The following is a 17,541-nucleotide window of genomic DNA, read 5'->3' as shown; positions in this document are numbered from 1 at the left end:
TTCCTTGCTTAACGGCCTTTCAGGTTATGTCAATATAGGACTCGTTTTACTGTGGATATAGATAATTTTGTACCCATTTCCTCCAGCATCTTCACAAGGTCCTTTGCTGTTGTTCTGGGATTGATTTGCACTTTTCACACCAAAGAGCGTTCATCTCTAGGAGACAGAACGAATCCCCTTCCTGAGCGGTTTGACGGCTGCGTCGTCCCATGGTGTTTATACTTGCGTACTATTGTTTGTACAGATGAACGTGGTACCTTCAGGCGTTTGGAAATTGCTCTCAAGGATGAACCAGACCTGTGGAGGTCTGCAATTTTTTTTCTGATGTCTTGGCTGATTTATTTAGATTTTCCCATGATGTCAAGCAAAGAGGCACTGAGTTTGAAGGTAGGCCTTGAAATACATCCACAGGTACACCTCCAATTGACTCAAATTATGTCAATTAGCCTATCAGAAGTTTCTAAATCCAGTCAACTTAGAGTATGTAAACTTTTGTGATAGAGAGAATAAGTTAAATAATCTGTCTGATAACAATTGTTGGAAAAATTGCTTGTGTCATGCAAAGTAGATGTCCTAACCGACTTGCCAAAACTATAGTATGTTAACAATACATTTGTGGAGTGGTTGAAAAATGAGTTTTAATGACTCCATAAGTGTATGTAAACTTCAACTGTAGATTTGTTTAACAATTTTTTGGTTACTACGTGATTCCTTGTGTTATTCTTAGTTTAGATGTCTTCACTATTATTCTACAATGTAGAAAATAGTAAAAAAATAAAGAAAAACCCTGGAATGAGTAGGGGTTTCCAAACTTTTGACTGGTAGTGTATATACACATATATATTACACATTCTCAAACTTTGTTTTGTGTCATGAGTAAAAACATGATTTAAGGACTGATAACTAGACTTCATATTTGTGTATTTTTGGCACAATGATTACAACCACATAAACAGTATAATTTCCTGCCAGTGCGCTGATCAAATCCCAAATTAATGATTAACATTATACCTCCTCCCCTGGCCCTTAGAATGAACTAAAATACAAGAGGCCTGGGGTTGTCTCAAATTGCACCCTTCCCTATATGTAGTGCACTCCTTTTGAAAAGTAGTACACTACATAGGGAATAGGGAGCCATTTGGACCACATCCCCAGTACACATACAGCACCAACTTAAGGCAATTATCACATCCTGTTTTTCCTGTGACCTTCCTATTCCTTTGGCTAGATTTATCAAAACACTGAACCACCCACTCTTCAGAAATGACAACCTTGAATGGCAAAGTACAGTAAGGCCTTTAAATATACAAAAACATCTGAAAAGGTTGAACAACTTTAGTACACTGGGACAATGCAATGAGAGAGTAGAGAAAACAGAAACTTCAATATACCAACCACACTGTCCACTCAAAAGAGTAAAACATTTACAAAAGCACAATCAGTAAAGTATGCATGAAAATAACAAAAAAGTAAAGAATATTCTTCTTATAGAACAAATCTCATTACCTTATTTTGAACATTGTGTAAAAGGCAGCATTGGAAAATTAGCTTCAGTCCACATATCTTGGCATCGCTATAAACACAGTGAAAGTGCTTAGTGATTTTCCTTACAAAATCCACGTTTCAGCAAAATTAAATGTGTACGAAAAAAACGCATACATTTCAGAAAAAAACTGCAATTGCAAGTGGACAAATCTAAGCAGCCAGCAATCAGACATGATAAAGACATAGAAAAGGAATAAACTAATTCTCTTCTTGTGCGTAACTGATCAAAACACCTCTCAGTATGCTGCCATGGCTACTTCAGCAGAATGAATGTCCAGGAATGAGTCACAGAAATAGCCCTATTCCCTATATATAGTGCATAGACTCCACAGGGCTCTGGTCAAAAGTGGTGCAATATATAGGGAAAAGAGTGCCATTTGGGATGCAAGCTCCAGGAGGAGTCCCCTGAAAATAAGCCTGTTCTGGCAGTTTGTTTGAAGGGTCTGGCTTTGGCCTTGAAGATCACATCTTGTTGAAACACTCCTTTGCGTTGGTCCACACTTGTATTCCCTGAGAAAGAGAGAATGAGAGACAGAAACAGAGAGAAAAATTATATTATGTAGCACAGTAAGTATTTAACAACATATTTGGAATTGATAAAAATGACACAAAATAAACATTTCCAGGCAGAATATGCAATATGTTTTAAGTATCTGTGGGGAGGTGTCACCTACCTTTTTGCACATGCTGATCTGCATGACCGCATAGCTAATTAGGGCCTCCTTCAGGTCCCGGTCCTTCTGGTCCTTAAAGCGTTCAATGTCTACCCAGGCAGTCTTCACAAACTCACTGGGGAGACAAAGTCTTGCTTTAGAACCTTCTCAAATAATTGAAACGAACAATTATGGTCAGCTGGTCAACCTTTCAAAGCAGCTGATTAGAGCAGCAAATGTAGTGATTCAATTATAACATGCTAGACAAATCAAGAGCAAGAGACAGAGCAAGAGACAGAGCGAAAAAGATAGAGACAGAAGAGATTGCGAATGAGGGTTTCTCACTCGCTCTCGGTGTTCTTCTCTTTAACAGCCTCCTCTCCCTCCTTTAGCTGCTGTTCTAACACTTGTAACTTAGCCTCCCTCTGCTCTGCAGTCTCCTGGCCAAACAGCTTACTGGTCATCCCCTTCAGTGAGAACGTCCGCACAGTCTGAACACAGGGAGGGAAAGAAACATTCCATCTGGCCAGTCGGGTTTGGATAAGCTTAACTTTTCTTTGATAAAATTCAATGTACGCATTTCGGTGCTTGCTACTGTATATGTGATGATCTATTGTGTCATTATCTTCTGGTGAGTTCCATGTCTCTTCAGAAACTGGGTTCATTCCCAAATGGCAAACTATACCCTACTGTACACTTCGTATTTGGTCTGACCCCAATTAGTAGACTGGTCGATTGTTTGGTCGTTAGGCTGTTGGTCGACCAAGATTTTTTAGTCGAGTAGTCTCTCACACACGTCAAAAGTTTGGACAACCCTACTTATTCCAGGGTTACTCTTTATTTTATTTTTTATCAATTTTCACTATATTGTACAATAGTGGAGACAACAAAACTGATACATATGGAATATTTGAGATTCTTCAAATTAGCCAACCTTTGCCTTGATGAGAGCTACACACACACACACTTCAGACCCCTTGCCCTTTTTCCACATTTTGTTACAGCCTTATTCTAAAATGGATTAAATACATTTTTTCCCCTCAGTCTACAAACAAAATGTTTCTACAACTTGTTTGGAGTCACCTGTGGTAAATTAAATTCATTGGACATGATTTGGAAGGCAAACACCCGTCTATATAAAGTCCCACAGTTGACAGTGCATGTCAGAGCAAAAACCAAGCCACGAGGTCGAAGGAATTGTCCGTAGAGCTCAGAGACAGGATTGTGTTTAGGCACAGATCTGGGGAAGGGTACCAAAAAATGTCTGCGGCATTAAAGGTACCCAAGAACACAGTGGCCTCAATCATTCTTAAAATGGAAGAAGTTTGGATCCACCAAGATTCTTCCTAGAGCTGGCCGCCCGGCAAAACTGAGCAATCGGGGTAGAAGGGCTTTGGTCAGGGAGGTGACCAAGAAGCCAATGGTCACTCTGACAGTGCTCCAGAGTTCCTCTGTGGAGATGGGAGAAACTTCCAGAAGGACAAACATCTCCGCATCATTCCACCAATCAGGCCTTTATGGTAGAGTGGCCAGACTGAAGCCACTCCTCAGTAAAAGGCACATAACCGCCCGCTTGGAGTTTGCCAAAAGGCACCTAAAGACTTTCACAACATTAGAAACAAGATTCTCTGGTTTGATGAAAGCAAAATAAACTCTTTGGCCTGAGTGCCAATAGTAACATCTGGAGGAAACCTGGAACCATCCCTACGGTGAAGCATGGTGGTGGCAGCATCATGCTGTGGGGATGTTTTTCAGCGGCAGGGACTGGGAGACCAGTCAGGATCGAGGGAAAGATGAACGGCACAAAGTATAGAGAGATCCTTGATGAAAACCTGCTCCAGAGTGCTCAGGACCTCAGACTGGGGCGAAGGTTCACCTTCCAACAGGACCGCAAAGCCAAGAATACAGCCAAGACAACACAGGAGTGGCTTCGGGACAAGTTTCTGAATGTCCTTGAGTGGCCCAGCCAGAGTCCGGACTTGAACATCTCTGAAAAGACCTGAGAATAGTTGTGCAGTGACGCTCCCCATACAACCTGACAGAGCTTGAGTGGATCTACAGAGAAGAATGGGAGAAACTCCCCAAATACCGGTGTGCCAAGCTTCATACCCAAGAAGACTCGTGGCTGTAATCACTGCCAAAGGTGCTTCAACAAAGTACTGAAGAGTAAAGGGTCTGAATACTTATAGTATCAGTCAAAAGTTTGGACACCTACTCGTTCAAGGGTTTCTTTATTTTTACTATTTTCTACATTGTAGAATAATAGTTAAGACATCAAAACTATGAAATAAACATATATGGAATCATGTAGTAACCAAAAAATGTGCCACCCTTTGCCTTGATGACAGCGTTGCACACGCTTGGCATTCTCTCAACCAGCTTCATGAGGTAGTCACCTGGAATGCATTTCAATTAACAGGTGTGTCTTGTTAAAAGTACATTTTCCAGATTGACTGACCTTCATGTGTTGATGGACTGTAATGATGGACTGTCATTTCTCTTTGCTTATTTCAGTGGTTCTTGCCATAATATGGACTTGGTCTTTTACCAAATAAAGCTATCTTCTGTATACCAACCCTACTTTGTCACAACACGTCGGCTCAAACGCATTAAGGAAAGAAAGAAATTCCACAAATAAACGTTTAACAAGGCACACCTGTTAATTGAAATGCATTCTAGGTGACTACCTCATGAAGCTGGTTGAGAGAATGCCAAGAGTGTGCAAAGCTGTCATCGAGGCAAAGGGTGCTACTTTGAAGAATCTAAAATATATTTTGATTTGTTTAACACTTTTCTGGTTACTACATGATTCCATGTGTCATTTCATAGTTTTGATGTCTTCACTACTATTCTACAATGTAGAAAAAAAATAAAAACCCTTGAATGAGTAGGTGTCCAAACTTTTGACTGGTACTGTATATAACAACTCACCCCAGTGACCAGTTCCTCCTTCTGCTGTTTCTTACAGGTGAGGTCCAGTGCAACCATCTCCAGCTCAAACTGTGTCAACTCGTGCTTTCTGCATACCGCCCTGCAGAAACAGAGGCCTTTGCTGATCATCATGGTTGCTACTGGATGTACTGATGCCTAGCTGCTTATTATGGTTGCTACTGTACATGTATGATCATTATGCACCATACACACAGGGTCAGAGAGCTGTTCTATAGATTCAATGAGGGGGCTCAGTGAGTACAGTGACTGCCTTGGGAATTTTGTCCACACAGGTCTTCAGCAAGGTAATGTGAGGATGTGAAGCTACCTACATAACACATACAACCTAGGGCACACTGACTAGTGATTTGGCATGATCTTTAGGGGTGTCAAACCTATTTTGTAACGGGGCCATCTTCAATGAGGTCTGGAGGGTCGCATCAAAGTTGGATGTACGGCCTTGCAGTCAAAATTTGCTAAAAATAGTCCTCTATCCATCATTATTTAAATTTCGATGCTCCCTACCTGCTTTCAGGAAAGTGATTATTAGCAAGATGGACAGACAAGAACCTATCATTTCTACACATTCTCAATTTGATTTTAGTCATTATAAAGTATATTGAGTTTGCCCCCACCCCCCCCAAAAAAAAAATATTTTAAATGTTTTAACTCAAACCATGTTTGACACCCCTGGTTTATATAGTGATATGTACTTGGCCTACAGAAGAAGTCCCAGTGTAGTAAATACCTTAGTGCATCAGTATAGAACAGGTACTCCTTCAGCTGATCAGCATAGTGCTCCTCCTCCTCCAGAATATCATCTACAGAAGCAGCATACCTGTAGACAAGAGGGGAGCCCATATGAATACATTTGCTTCACAACAATCACACCTTTAACAGAGGGATGGGGAACTACATATGCTTTACTTCCCCAGAGTCAGATTAACTCGTGGATACCCTTTTTATATCTCTGCGTGCAGTTTGAAGGAAGTTGCTAACTAACGCAAATGCTAGTAGACACCCACAGACTTTTAGTCATTGCACTAATGCTAGTTAGCATTGGCTCATGAAACTAACACCAACTCCCTTCAAAATGGACACAGAGACTGGTATCCATGAGTAATTCTGACTCTGGGGAAGTATTTAAAGGGCCTCATTGACAAAATCCTGAAGTATCCCTTTAAAAACTATAGGTTTCTGCATCCCAAATGGCACCCTATTCCCTATTTAGTGCACTACCTTTGACCAGGACCCAAAGGGAATAAAATAGGGAGCCATTTGGCACTCAAACGTTGACAGAAATGCTGCCTTCCTTGATACGCCTCAGTGGCCAAGCGCTGTGACCCCTGACCTCTAGAATTGAGTCCTACAATCTAGTAACCATCAGTGACGGGGTAGGGGATAATCATTTTATCACTCCGAGATGTGGGTGCGTGTTACTACTCCAAGGATAGGGCCGAGACCACTCATGTCACTCAAAGAGAACTATACACAGCACCCAAGTTGAAAGTAAAAGCATCTGGCTATTTGCCAGCCAGTTCTCAGTTTGAACCCAGAACCTTCACAACTCAAGTCTCCCCAGTCCTCATGGTCAGCTACAGCAGACTCTATGCTTCAAATATGAACTGCTTTCAAATCAAACACGACAAATGTGTTGTATAGCTTAACTAGGAACCAAGTAATATGTACAGCGTTGCTGGGGGGGAAATGGGGTTGTGCAACACCTCGACATATCAGCTCATTTAGTGAGTCTGTATGAGGTCACAGAGGGTAAGGAAAGAGGTTGGCTATGTCTGAAATGGCAACATATTCACTATATATTGCATCATTTTTTGACATACAATCCTGTTGTAATCCAATAAAATTGTTATGATTAATATGGGAGATAATTGCATGGTTACAACTCAATGGCCTTGTGGTTAGTGTTTACCCTGAGATTGGAAGGTTGGGAGTTCGATCCCTGGTCAAATCATACCAAAGACTGTATAACTGGGACCAGATGCGTCTCTGCTTGGGACTCTCTGCTTGGGACTTTATTTTATTTCACCGTTATTTAACCAGCTAGGCCATTTGAGAACAAGATAAAGCAAAGCTGTTCGACAAAAACAACAGAGTTGCACATGGGATAGACAAATGTACAGTCAAAAACACAAAAAAATCTATATACAGTGTGTGCAAATGTAGTAAGATTAGGGAGGTAAGGCAATAAATAGGCCATAGTAGCAAAATAAATACAATTTAGCATTACCACTGGAGTGATGGATGTGCAGATGATGATGTGCAAGTAGGGATACTGGGGTGCAAAAGAGCAAAAATAAATAACAATATGGGGATGAGGTAGTTGGGTGGGATATTTACAGATGGGCTGTGTACAGCTGCAATGATCGGTAAGCTGCTCTGACAGCTGATGCTTAAAGTTAGTGAGGGAGATAAGTCTCCAGCTTCAGTGATTTTTGCAATTCGTTCCAGTCATTGGCAGCAGTGAACTGGAAGGAAAGGCGGCCAAAGTAGGTGTTGGCTTTGGGGATGACCAGTGAAATGTACCTGCTGGAGCGTGTGCTACGGGTGGGTGTTACTATGGTGACCAATGAGCTGAGATAAGGCAGGGCTGTACCTAGCAAAGACTTATAGATGACCTGGAGCCAGTGGGTTTGGTGACGAATATGAAGCAAGGGCCGGCCAATGAGAGCATACAGGTCGCAGTGGTGGGTAGTATATGGGGCTTTGGTGACAAAACAGATGGCACTGTGATAGACTACATCCAGCTTGCTGAGTAGAGTGTTGGAGGCTATTTTGTAAATGACATCGTTGAAGTCAAGGATCGGTAGGATAGTCAATTTTACGAGGGTATGTTTAGCAGCATGAGTGAAGGAGGCTTTGTTGCGAAATAGGAAGTGGATTCTAGATTTAATTTTGGATTGGAGATGCTTAATGTGAGTGGAAGGAGAGTTAACAGTCTAACCAGACACCTAGGTATTTGCAGTTGTCCACATATTCTGTCAGAACCGTCCAGAGTAGTGATGCTAGTCGGGCGGGCGGGTGCGGGCAGCGATCGGTTGAAGAGCATGCATTTCGTTTTTCTAGCATTTAAGAGCAGTTGGAGACCACGGAAGGAGTGTTGTATGGCATTGAAGCTCGTTTGGAGGTTTGTTAACACAGTGTCAAAAGAAGGGCCAGAAGCATACAGAATGGTGTCGTCTGCGTAGAGGTGGATCAGAGAATCACCAGCAGCAAGAGCGACATCATTGACATATACAGAGAAAAGAGTCAGCCCGAGGGTCCAGATTGTCTAGCCCAGCTGATTTGTAGGGGTCCAGATTTTGCAGCTCTTTCAGAACATCTGCTATCTGGATGAAGGAGAAGTGGAAGGGGGCTTGGACAAGTTGCTGCAGGGGGTGCAGAGCTGTTGGATGGGGTAGGGGTAGCCAGGTGGAAAGCATGGCCAGCCGTAGAAAAATGCTCATTGAAATTCTCGATTATTGTAGATTTATCGGTGGTGACAGTGTTTCCTAGCCTCAGTGCAGTGGGGAGGAGATGCTCTTATTCGCCACGGACTTTACAGTGTCCCAGAACTTTTGGGAATTTCTGCTATAGGATGCAAATTTCTGTTTGAAAAAGCTAGCCTTTGCTTTTCTGTATATTGGTTCCTAACTTCCCTGAAAATGTGCATATCGATTTGATGATAATGCAGTACGCCACAGGATGTTTGAGGGCATCTAGCTTAGATTGTAGGACGGCCGGGGTGTTAAGCATATCCCAGTTTAGGTCACCTAACAGTACGAACTCTGAGGATAAATGGGGGGCAGTCAATTCATATATGGTGTCCAGGGCGCAGCTGGGGGCTGAGGGGGGTCTATAACAAGCGGCAACAGTGAGAAACTTGTTTCTGGAAAGGTGGATTTTTAAAATTAGAAGCTCAAACTGTTGGGGCACAGACCTGGATAGTATGACAGAACTCTGCAGGCTAACTCCGCCCCCTTTGGCAGTTCTAGCTTGATGGAAAATGTTGTAGTTGGGGATGGACATTTTTGGTGGCCTTCCTAAGCCAGGATTCAGACACGGCTAGGACATCAGGGTTGGCAGAGTGTGCTGAAGCAGTGAATAAAACAAACTTAGGGAGGAGGCTTCTGATGTTAACATGCATGAAACCAAGGCTTTTACGGTTACAGAAGTCAACAAATGAGAGGGCCTGGGGAATAGGTGTGGTACTGGGGGCTACAGGGCCTAGGTTAACCTCTACATCACCAGAGGAACAGAGAATGAGTAGGATAAGGGTACAGCTAAAGGCTGTAAGAACTGGTCGTCTAGTGCTTTGGGGACAGAGAGTAAAAGGAGCAGATCTCTGGGTCTGGTAGAATAGATTCAGGGCATAATGTACAGACAAGGGTATGGTAGGATGTGAGTACAGTGGAGTTGAGTGACGATGAGAGAGATTGCATCTCTGGAGGCACCAGTTAAGCCAGGTGAGGTCTCCGCATGTGTCGGGGGTGGGACAAAAGAGCTGTCTAAGGCACGTTGAGACTGGGGGCTCTACAGTGAACTACTAACCGTAGTTCACTGTAGACAAGGCATATTTACATTAGAGAGGCATAAAGCAATCAAGGGTGTTGATTGGGAGAGCTAAGACAACAACGGGTAAATGGCGATGAATGGGCAGAAAGGGTCAGTTAGGTATGCACATGACCTGAGTTCGAGGTTGGGGCCGACAGGTAAACAAAGAGGTACCGCATTATTGAACAGTCCAGCAGGCATCAACTTTGTAGCCGAGTGATCATAGAGTCCAAAGAGCAGCAATAGGTGAGTCAGGGAGCTGTTCGGTAGTCGCTACTACGTTAGGCGAGCGGGAGACAACGGCGTTCAGAAAGCTAGCGGGCCGGGGCTAGCGGATGGGTCTTCCGCAACATCGCAACGGAAAAGCCTGTTGAAACCACATCGGATGATTACGTCGGCAGACCAGTTGTGATGGATAGGCGGGGCTCCGTGTCGACAATAAAGGGTCCAGGCCAATTGGCAAAAGAGGTATTGTAGCCCAAGAAGTTAGCTGGTATATGGGCCTTGCGCGTGGCCAGCTCAAGGCTAAGCAGTGCTTGCTTCGGGATAGAGGTGTTAGCTAACAGTAGCCACTTGATTGCAGCTAGCTAGCGGCGATGAACCGGTGTAATGGTCCAGAGCTTGCGGCAGGAATCCGATGATGTGGTAGAGAGAAGTAGTCCGATATGCTCTGGGTTGATATCGCGCTGTGCAGACTGGTAGGTAGTGTCCGAGCTAAAGCTGGCTGGTGTCCGAGCTAAAGGTTAAGACCGCTAGCCGTGGTTAACAAAGACTGATAGCTAGTAGCTAGTTAGCTGGCTAGCTCCTGAGGGAGGTTCCAGTTATAAGGAATAAAAATAGCAGATCTGTACCATATTGGGTGAGGCAGTTTGCAGGAAAGTATATTTAGTTCATAGATAGAAAGTGAGATTAAAATATATACGAAAAAAACCGGACTATTTACACAGGATAAGACAAAGCATTGAGTGGATAGATTGGTGGTAAGGCCCTGAAATAGACTTAGCGTCCTGTCCAGGAGGTGTACTTGTACATCATGCTGCCTCAAGCTACAGAAACAGCTTGTACAAGCCAAACTTGTGCAAGGCTACTTACCTACAACTCAGTGTGTGCGTGTATCACTAAGTAGGTTTCCAACCAATTGGTAACAGATTTTCATGCAAATATTCCAGAAACCGCATAAAACAAATACACATTTTCCCACTAGTGGAATGCGTCCACCAAACGGACTTGTTTCGGATAAAAATGTCTGATGAAGTACAGTAGTGCACACAAAATATACTTTTTCGCTTAAGTTTTCCATCGCATTTTCAACTCTACCGTCAATTTTGTGGGAGAACCACACACCATATCATCGCATGACTCCAGATTTACTTCGACATGATGGTTATTATATAAATATTTGCACATAAAGGCATTTCCACTGACATTTTCAGCATAATTAATTTTACGGATACAAAAAGATCTCACCATGTCGAACGAACAAATGATCTGTCGGCATTTATAAAATTACACTGAAACTTCCTGTTTCCATCACAGCTGTCATGATTTTTTGGGGGACGATATGACTTTACTTGCATAAAAACTGGATGGAAACGTGGTTATTGAAAACACTTACGCATCCATGTGATGGCCAGCACTTTGTAGTCCATCTCCCATCTCTTTCTCTATGGCACTCCACTCACTGTATGCATTTGACATATACACTTAAGTCATTACATAGTACATAATACAACAGCTTTATACACACACAGTACATAATACAACAGCTTTATACACACACGTCACCCTTTCGTCCAAACACACGACTCTTACCTGAAGATTCGTCCATAGTTTCCATGCACTTTGTACACCCCATACAGTCGATCTGCTACCCTCTGAGTGGATGAAGAAGGTCAAGTTCTAGGTCAAATTTTGCATAGTTTCTTTGATACTGCTGCTTCCATGTTATGTTACATATGGTGTTATGAAACCGAAACAATAGTGAGGTACAGTGTCGCAGACAGACGCTTTATTGAGGAATGTTCTACTTACTATGGACATGTGGTCGTCGTACCTAGCTACCGTAAGTTGAATGCATCATAGCCCCCTTGTTCAGTTATGGTAAAGCAGCTACAGTATGTGTTACTGTTTTCTCAAATCAAGTATAAATCCACTTCTATCAGATAAAACATACAGCTGGTCTATCTGTGTAATGTATGTGAATTTCCACACTGGAGGGAATAGCGTGACATTTGGGACACAAGCCTAGGTTGTATGTTACAACTTACAGTGTGCTGGTTGGTGTAGTCCATCTAATTGTGGCCCTTATGCATGTTACAACCAGCTGGCAGTATGTCTAGTCCCAGTCTAGTCATTAAGTTGTGTGTTACAGCAGCAGCCAATCCACTTTTATCAGACAGACCAGTTGTGCGTTTTATCCTTCTGATGCATGTCAACTTCGAGCCCAGTACATGCGTTTTAACGCTAGCTGTATATCTAGTCTCGTCAGTAAAATGTATGTTACAGCTGGCAGTACAGTAAACAGACCTGGGTTCAAATACTATTTAAAATCACTTAAAATACTTTGTCTTTGGTCAATTTAGCTTCCCTGGCTCAATGGAACAATTGAATAGTTCCAAAACTCCAAACCTCACCCATCTGGCATTCCAGGCAGGCTAGACCAAACATTCAAAGTATTTGAAAAATCAAATAGTAGTGGCACCCAGGTCTGGTTGTCAGTCTAGTCAGTAAGACGTGTGAATATGCCGACAGCTGCCTGTACTTACCGCCCGTACTCTCAGCAGCTGGGAGAGTACAGTCTGTAGCTCGTCACTGTAGTGTTTCAACTCTGTAAACCTTCTGCAGATGCCAGGGCCAGAGAAGAAGAAAAATGAACATTTTCTTCCCAGCAAGGCAGATAAACAAGACAAGAGTCAACGTTGGATCTGACATTGACCTGATCCTACTGTACTTCCCACACAGTCCCAGAACAAAGTATGGCAGTATATCAACTAAAGGGGAATGGGATGGATAGTAGAGACAGAGTCCAAATTATTAATGTTACAATACATGGAGATAGAAGTGCATTGTTGGCTCCACACAAAAGAAAACTGTGACAAGAAAACAATGGATGGATCCTAAATGGCACCCTGTTCTCCCTATAAAGTGTACTACATTTGACCAGAGTCCAGAGCACTATATCCACTAGGGGCGGGACGATACCAGTATCATGATACTCATTCGTATTGTGGAAAGGTAAAAAAAACAGCCCTAATGTTGGGCACAAACATCATTATGGCACACAGTATTTTACATACAGCAGGTTTTTAAAGGACCAAAGATCATGGTCTGCTTCATGTTGCCCTTTTTGCCAAGGAAAAAAATATTGCGATACTGGTATCGTGACAGCCCTATCATACAGTTTACCCTTTAAGGTGTCATTTGGGACAGATCATTTCTATGACCTACCCATCTGGATTCTTCACCCTGAATGCTGCATTCACAGCTTTCAACCTGGAATCAGCCTGTAAAAAAACAGACTAATTAAATATCAACAAATGGTTTCCTATGTTTGTTAGTTCAGAAGTTGCTATTGATGACCTGAATAATTTTAGACAACACTGTACCTTTGAGACCTAAAACATGATGCATCAGAATAAGTATAAAAAAATATATATATTAAAAACCAAATCATTTTTTATTTTTTTTTACACAGATTACAACCTTTACAATATACCTTTATTACACCGCTATGGTTTGCAAAGTCACATGAGGTCGCCCGGTAAGGTATTATCAAAGAAAGTTGACAGGACAATGCAACCACGAAAAGACCATAAAGTGCTGATGGAGTGAGTACCTTTGCTTGAAATCCTGTCTCGTACACCATTTCCTTCCAATCTTTATCCTGCTGGACAGAGAGAGGATGCTGTGTGACTTTGACAAAGACCATTAGAGATAGGACAGCCTGATGCATGGGGGCACTGGGGGGCACACTGTCACACTATCAACTCTAAAGGTCTAAGGTGATCCGTGACAGAACGACTACAGCAGCACAGTAAAGAGTTAAGCTTAAGGCCTACTTCATAAGACATTATTTACAAAACTCTCAACCCTTATCAGAGCTACAGAGAAAGCGAGCAAGGAAATGGTCCTTGCTTCTGATATCACTCTTTTCTGTCAAGGTTATATCCTGTTAAAACCTATGAACAGCACCTCTGACTTGCTACTGTTGTAGTCTTGAGATGGAGGAATGAAGGTTTTGCTGATGATTGGGGTTCACTTGAGCTTGATCCCAGATCTGTTTGTACGGTCTTGCCTACTCCTACGGTCCTTGTCACACTTGATAAGTGAGTTGGCAAAACAGCACAAACAGATCTAGGATCAGGCTAGATTCACACTGTTAAGGTGTGTGTCTATAGTAGCTTGGCTACAAATGTCAGATCGTCATTTGATAACTGTTGCTGAGAATTTTCCTGCGCCACAGGATTTACATAAATTCACTGAAAACCTACACTAACAGACAGTTATATTAACAGTAATGCACTTTTTATGTAGCCTAATTTTGGCCAGCCAATAGCCTAACCACCGATCAAGCAACATTACATTGGCGGAATAGTGTGAATGGAAGAATTGTTCAAATACTGCTGCTGCAGGATTATTTTGCTGCGACAATACTGGTCAAATAAAAACAGTACATCTGTAACTGACCTCAGTGAGGAAGATATAGAAGATATTGTCATTGCAGAGAACTGGGTGGGAGGCGACTCGGTGCAGGAAGTTTTCCAGTCCAACCCTCCTCCTCTCCACAAAGTCTGGGTCCATGTTGTCCGCTGACAGCTTGTGCCACACAATCTCTGCCTGTGAGAAACAGACAAATAACTACTACTATATTGATAAGGAGACAAAACACCATTATGTTAGCGTCAGGAATGTCTTCAACGTAAAACTGGATGTTGTACAGAGCATTACAGGTACTGTAGTAAGTACATCATGCTACAAATATCACTTCCTAAACTACACTGCATTAATTTAATCCAAGGCATCCTCCTTGTTCTCACGTACCCTCTTCTCAGGTAATGGGGCAACAACGACAAAGGGATAGGTGACCAACAGGTAGTTTCTCAGAAGCTCAAACTCGCTGTATCTCCGCCATAAGGAGTCTGGGGTTATACCTTCTGTCAGAGCATCAACCGGCCTGTCAGAAGAGAGGGAAGGATTTATGTCACAACTGGACTTGACTAAGAGTACCACCTAAACATTTGATACATGTTACAGTATCTAAGCCATCTTTCAAGGTACCAAGTACAGTATTATCCAACATTCTATGAATTATTGATGCCAACACTTTGACATAAAGCAAGAGAGAAAGAAACACTACTGACAGAGAAAGAGAGAGAAAGAAACACTACTGACAAGAGAAAGAGAGAGAGAAAGAAACACTACTGACAAGAGAAAGAAACACTACTGACAAGAGAAAGAGAGAGAGAAAGAAACACTACTGACAAGAGAAAGAAACACTACTGACAAGAGAAAGAGAGAGAGAAAGAAACACTACTGACAAGAGAAAGAAACACTACTGACAAGAGAAAGAGACGAGAGAAAGAAACACTACTGACAAGAGAAAGAAACACTACTGACAAGAGAAAGAAACACTACTGACAAGAGAAAGAAACACTACTGACAAGAGAAAGAAACACTACTGACAAGAGAAAGAAACACTACTGACAAGAGAAAGAAAGAGAAAGAAACACTACTGACAAGAGAAAGAGAGAAAGAAACACTACTGACAAGAGAAAGAGAGAGAAAGAAACACTACTGACAAGAGAAAGAGAGAGAAAGAAACACTACTGACAAGAGAAAGAGAGAGAAAGAAACACTACTGACAAGAGAAAGAGAGAGAAAGAAACACTACTGACAAGAGAAAGAGAGAGAAAGGGGAAGGAGGGGAGACTTCAACTTTAGAAGTATATGTGGATCCAGCAGCAAAGACTAGGGAGAAAAGGAAAGGGAAGAGAGCAGGGAAAGAGTTAAATACAGGAAAATAAGTAGCTGGGTGGCATTCTCCAGTCTAACTGCATTGAGTGCCTGGCTCCGATACACTCTTCTCAATGGCCCACTGGTAAACAAAGGCCCAGTGTGTGTGTACAGTATGTATAGCTTGTGAGCTTACATGATTTCCGTGTGTGCACATTTATTGTGTGTGTGTGATTGCATGAAATGAAACCAGTAAATAGAAAGCTAGCTAGATAAAAGTAATAAAGAAAGCTGGTGTGATGTGCAGTTCTTGAACAAACCAAACCTTTAGAACACATTCTCAATGAATGGAGTGTCTAATTTCAAATTGTTAACCTTTATTTAACTAGGCAAGTCTGTTAAGAACAAATTCTTAATGACGGCCTAGGAACAGTGGGTTAACTGCATTGTTCAGGGGCAGAACAGATTTTTCCCTTGTCTGCTCGGGGATTCGATCTAGCAACCTTTCGGTTACTGGCCCAACACTAACCACTAGGCTACCTGCCGCCCCCTCTTCTAAAAGAGTCAGATGTTTGAATCATCATCATCATCATCATGGCCAGACCACCTGTAATGACAGTGTGGAATTATGAGCAGACAAGGTGGTATAGGTGTGATTGTGGAAGTAGCTGTTCATGGCAGTGTCACAAAATGGTAGTACTGGCCTGGAAGATGTATGTAGGATATCACAAATAGTTTGAGAGAATTCACACAGATGAGGCATAGTTACCGTGTCTCAATTAGATAAACAGTGTATAACTCCTGCATGTTGACTGTATTCTTCCCAGTCCTTTTCTCTGCCTCTGCAACGCTGATCTCCATCTTTCTTAGAAGACTCGTCCCTTTTTCAATCTCAACCATCTAGAATAGGCCAATGCACATCATAACATGGTAACAATAATAATGCAATATAATTTGATGTATGTTTGCAATCATGGGCATCAATAATTGGTCAAGCTGGTCCTAGCACTTGTAACATAAGCAAAGTTCCTTTAAACCGCTGGCCCCTCCTGTCGAAATTTGCAACTTTGTAGCAGAAAAAAAGTTGTTGGCTAGCAAGCTAGCTAGTTCCTGGTAATGGTCAAGCTAACCATGTTAATAAGAACGATCTAGCTAACTTTACTTTGTGTCGACGTGGACATTACAATGAGTTGTTGAACTTTTAGCGGTCATTTCCTGCACATGCAGCTACCTACAGCTGCTGCTGGCTCAGTGAAGCTCTCTGCGAAACTCCGTGGATTGATCAGGCCTAGAAAACCCAACTCATTCAAACAGCCTCCCTAACAACTTTGCTACGTCCAAATGCCTCGCTTTTTGACAATACGAATACGTTTGATGCTATACCGTGTTTTTAATGTTGTTATCTAGTTCTGCCGAGGTGAGGTCGGTGTTCCCGATCACCGCTACTTCCTTGGGTCCGGAGTCTGCCATCATATCTTCCTGAGTTGTGTGTTGTTGTCAGGGGTATAGCAGACAGGCATAGCCTCGCATGCGCACTTTTAACCCTTTTATTTTCCCAACCTCGACCAGAGATCTGTGACGAGATGCTAATGTACCCACCCTAACTATGGGAGTCGTTGTGCCAACGGTCGGATGGCAGGCGACAAGCTTTGGCCCAAATGAAGCACATATTTTGGACAGATTGTGGCGAGAGTGAAACCTCTCGCTTCATCGCTTCCTCTCTGCCTCAACTCACCTGAGTGTCATGAGAAACATCAGCTGCTGTCTGCCCTTTCCCGTGTCCTTAGCAAAATACATAATCAATGGGAAATACTGGCATTATAACAGTCCTGTCAATATTTGACAACAACCAAAATAACAATCACACAAACATTGTGTTATTATATCGGTTTATTACAGAAGGATATAT

The 17,541-nt window shown here is 42.3% G+C and overlaps 1 protein-coding gene across 2 annotated transcripts; it reads right to left on the bottom strand.

Annotated features, from left to right (window-relative positions):
* Nucleotides 1–1,285: 1,285 nt before the first annotated feature.
* LOC106582281 (sorting nexin-4) lies at nucleotides 1,286–17,318 on the bottom strand. Of its 2 annotated transcripts, none has more exons than XM_014165190.2 (14): nucleotides 17,016–17,318; nucleotides 16,402–16,532; nucleotides 14,721–14,853; nucleotides 14,367–14,516; nucleotides 13,516–13,566; nucleotides 13,128–13,183; nucleotides 12,446–12,518; nucleotides 11,493–11,554; nucleotides 11,296–11,361; nucleotides 5,878–5,967; nucleotides 5,130–5,229; nucleotides 2,544–2,689; nucleotides 2,220–2,334; nucleotides 1,286–2,055 (listed from the first exon to the last, which is right to left on the bottom strand). In XM_014165190.2, the coding sequence occupies exons 1-14, from the start codon at nucleotides 17,103–17,105 to the stop codon at nucleotides 2,008–2,010; spliced, it is 1,311 nt and encodes a 436-aa protein (XP_014020665.1). In that variant the 5' UTR covers nucleotides 17,106–17,318; the 3' UTR covers nucleotides 1,286–2,007. The 2 variants fall into 2 exon arrangements, with proteins under 2 accessions (XP_014020665.1, XP_014020666.1); XM_014165191.2 differs by having other exon boundaries at nucleotides 13,516–13,563.
* Between the last annotated feature and the right edge of the window lie 223 nt (nucleotides 17,319–17,541).

The sequence above is a fragment of the Salmo salar genome, chromosome ssa21 (assembly GCF_905237065.1).
Source record: "Salmo salar chromosome ssa21, Ssal_v3.1, whole genome shotgun sequence".
Classification (NCBI taxonomy): Eukaryota; Metazoa; Chordata; class Actinopteri; order Salmoniformes; family Salmonidae; genus Salmo; species Salmo salar.
This window is presented reverse-complemented; position numbering and strand designations above follow the sequence as displayed.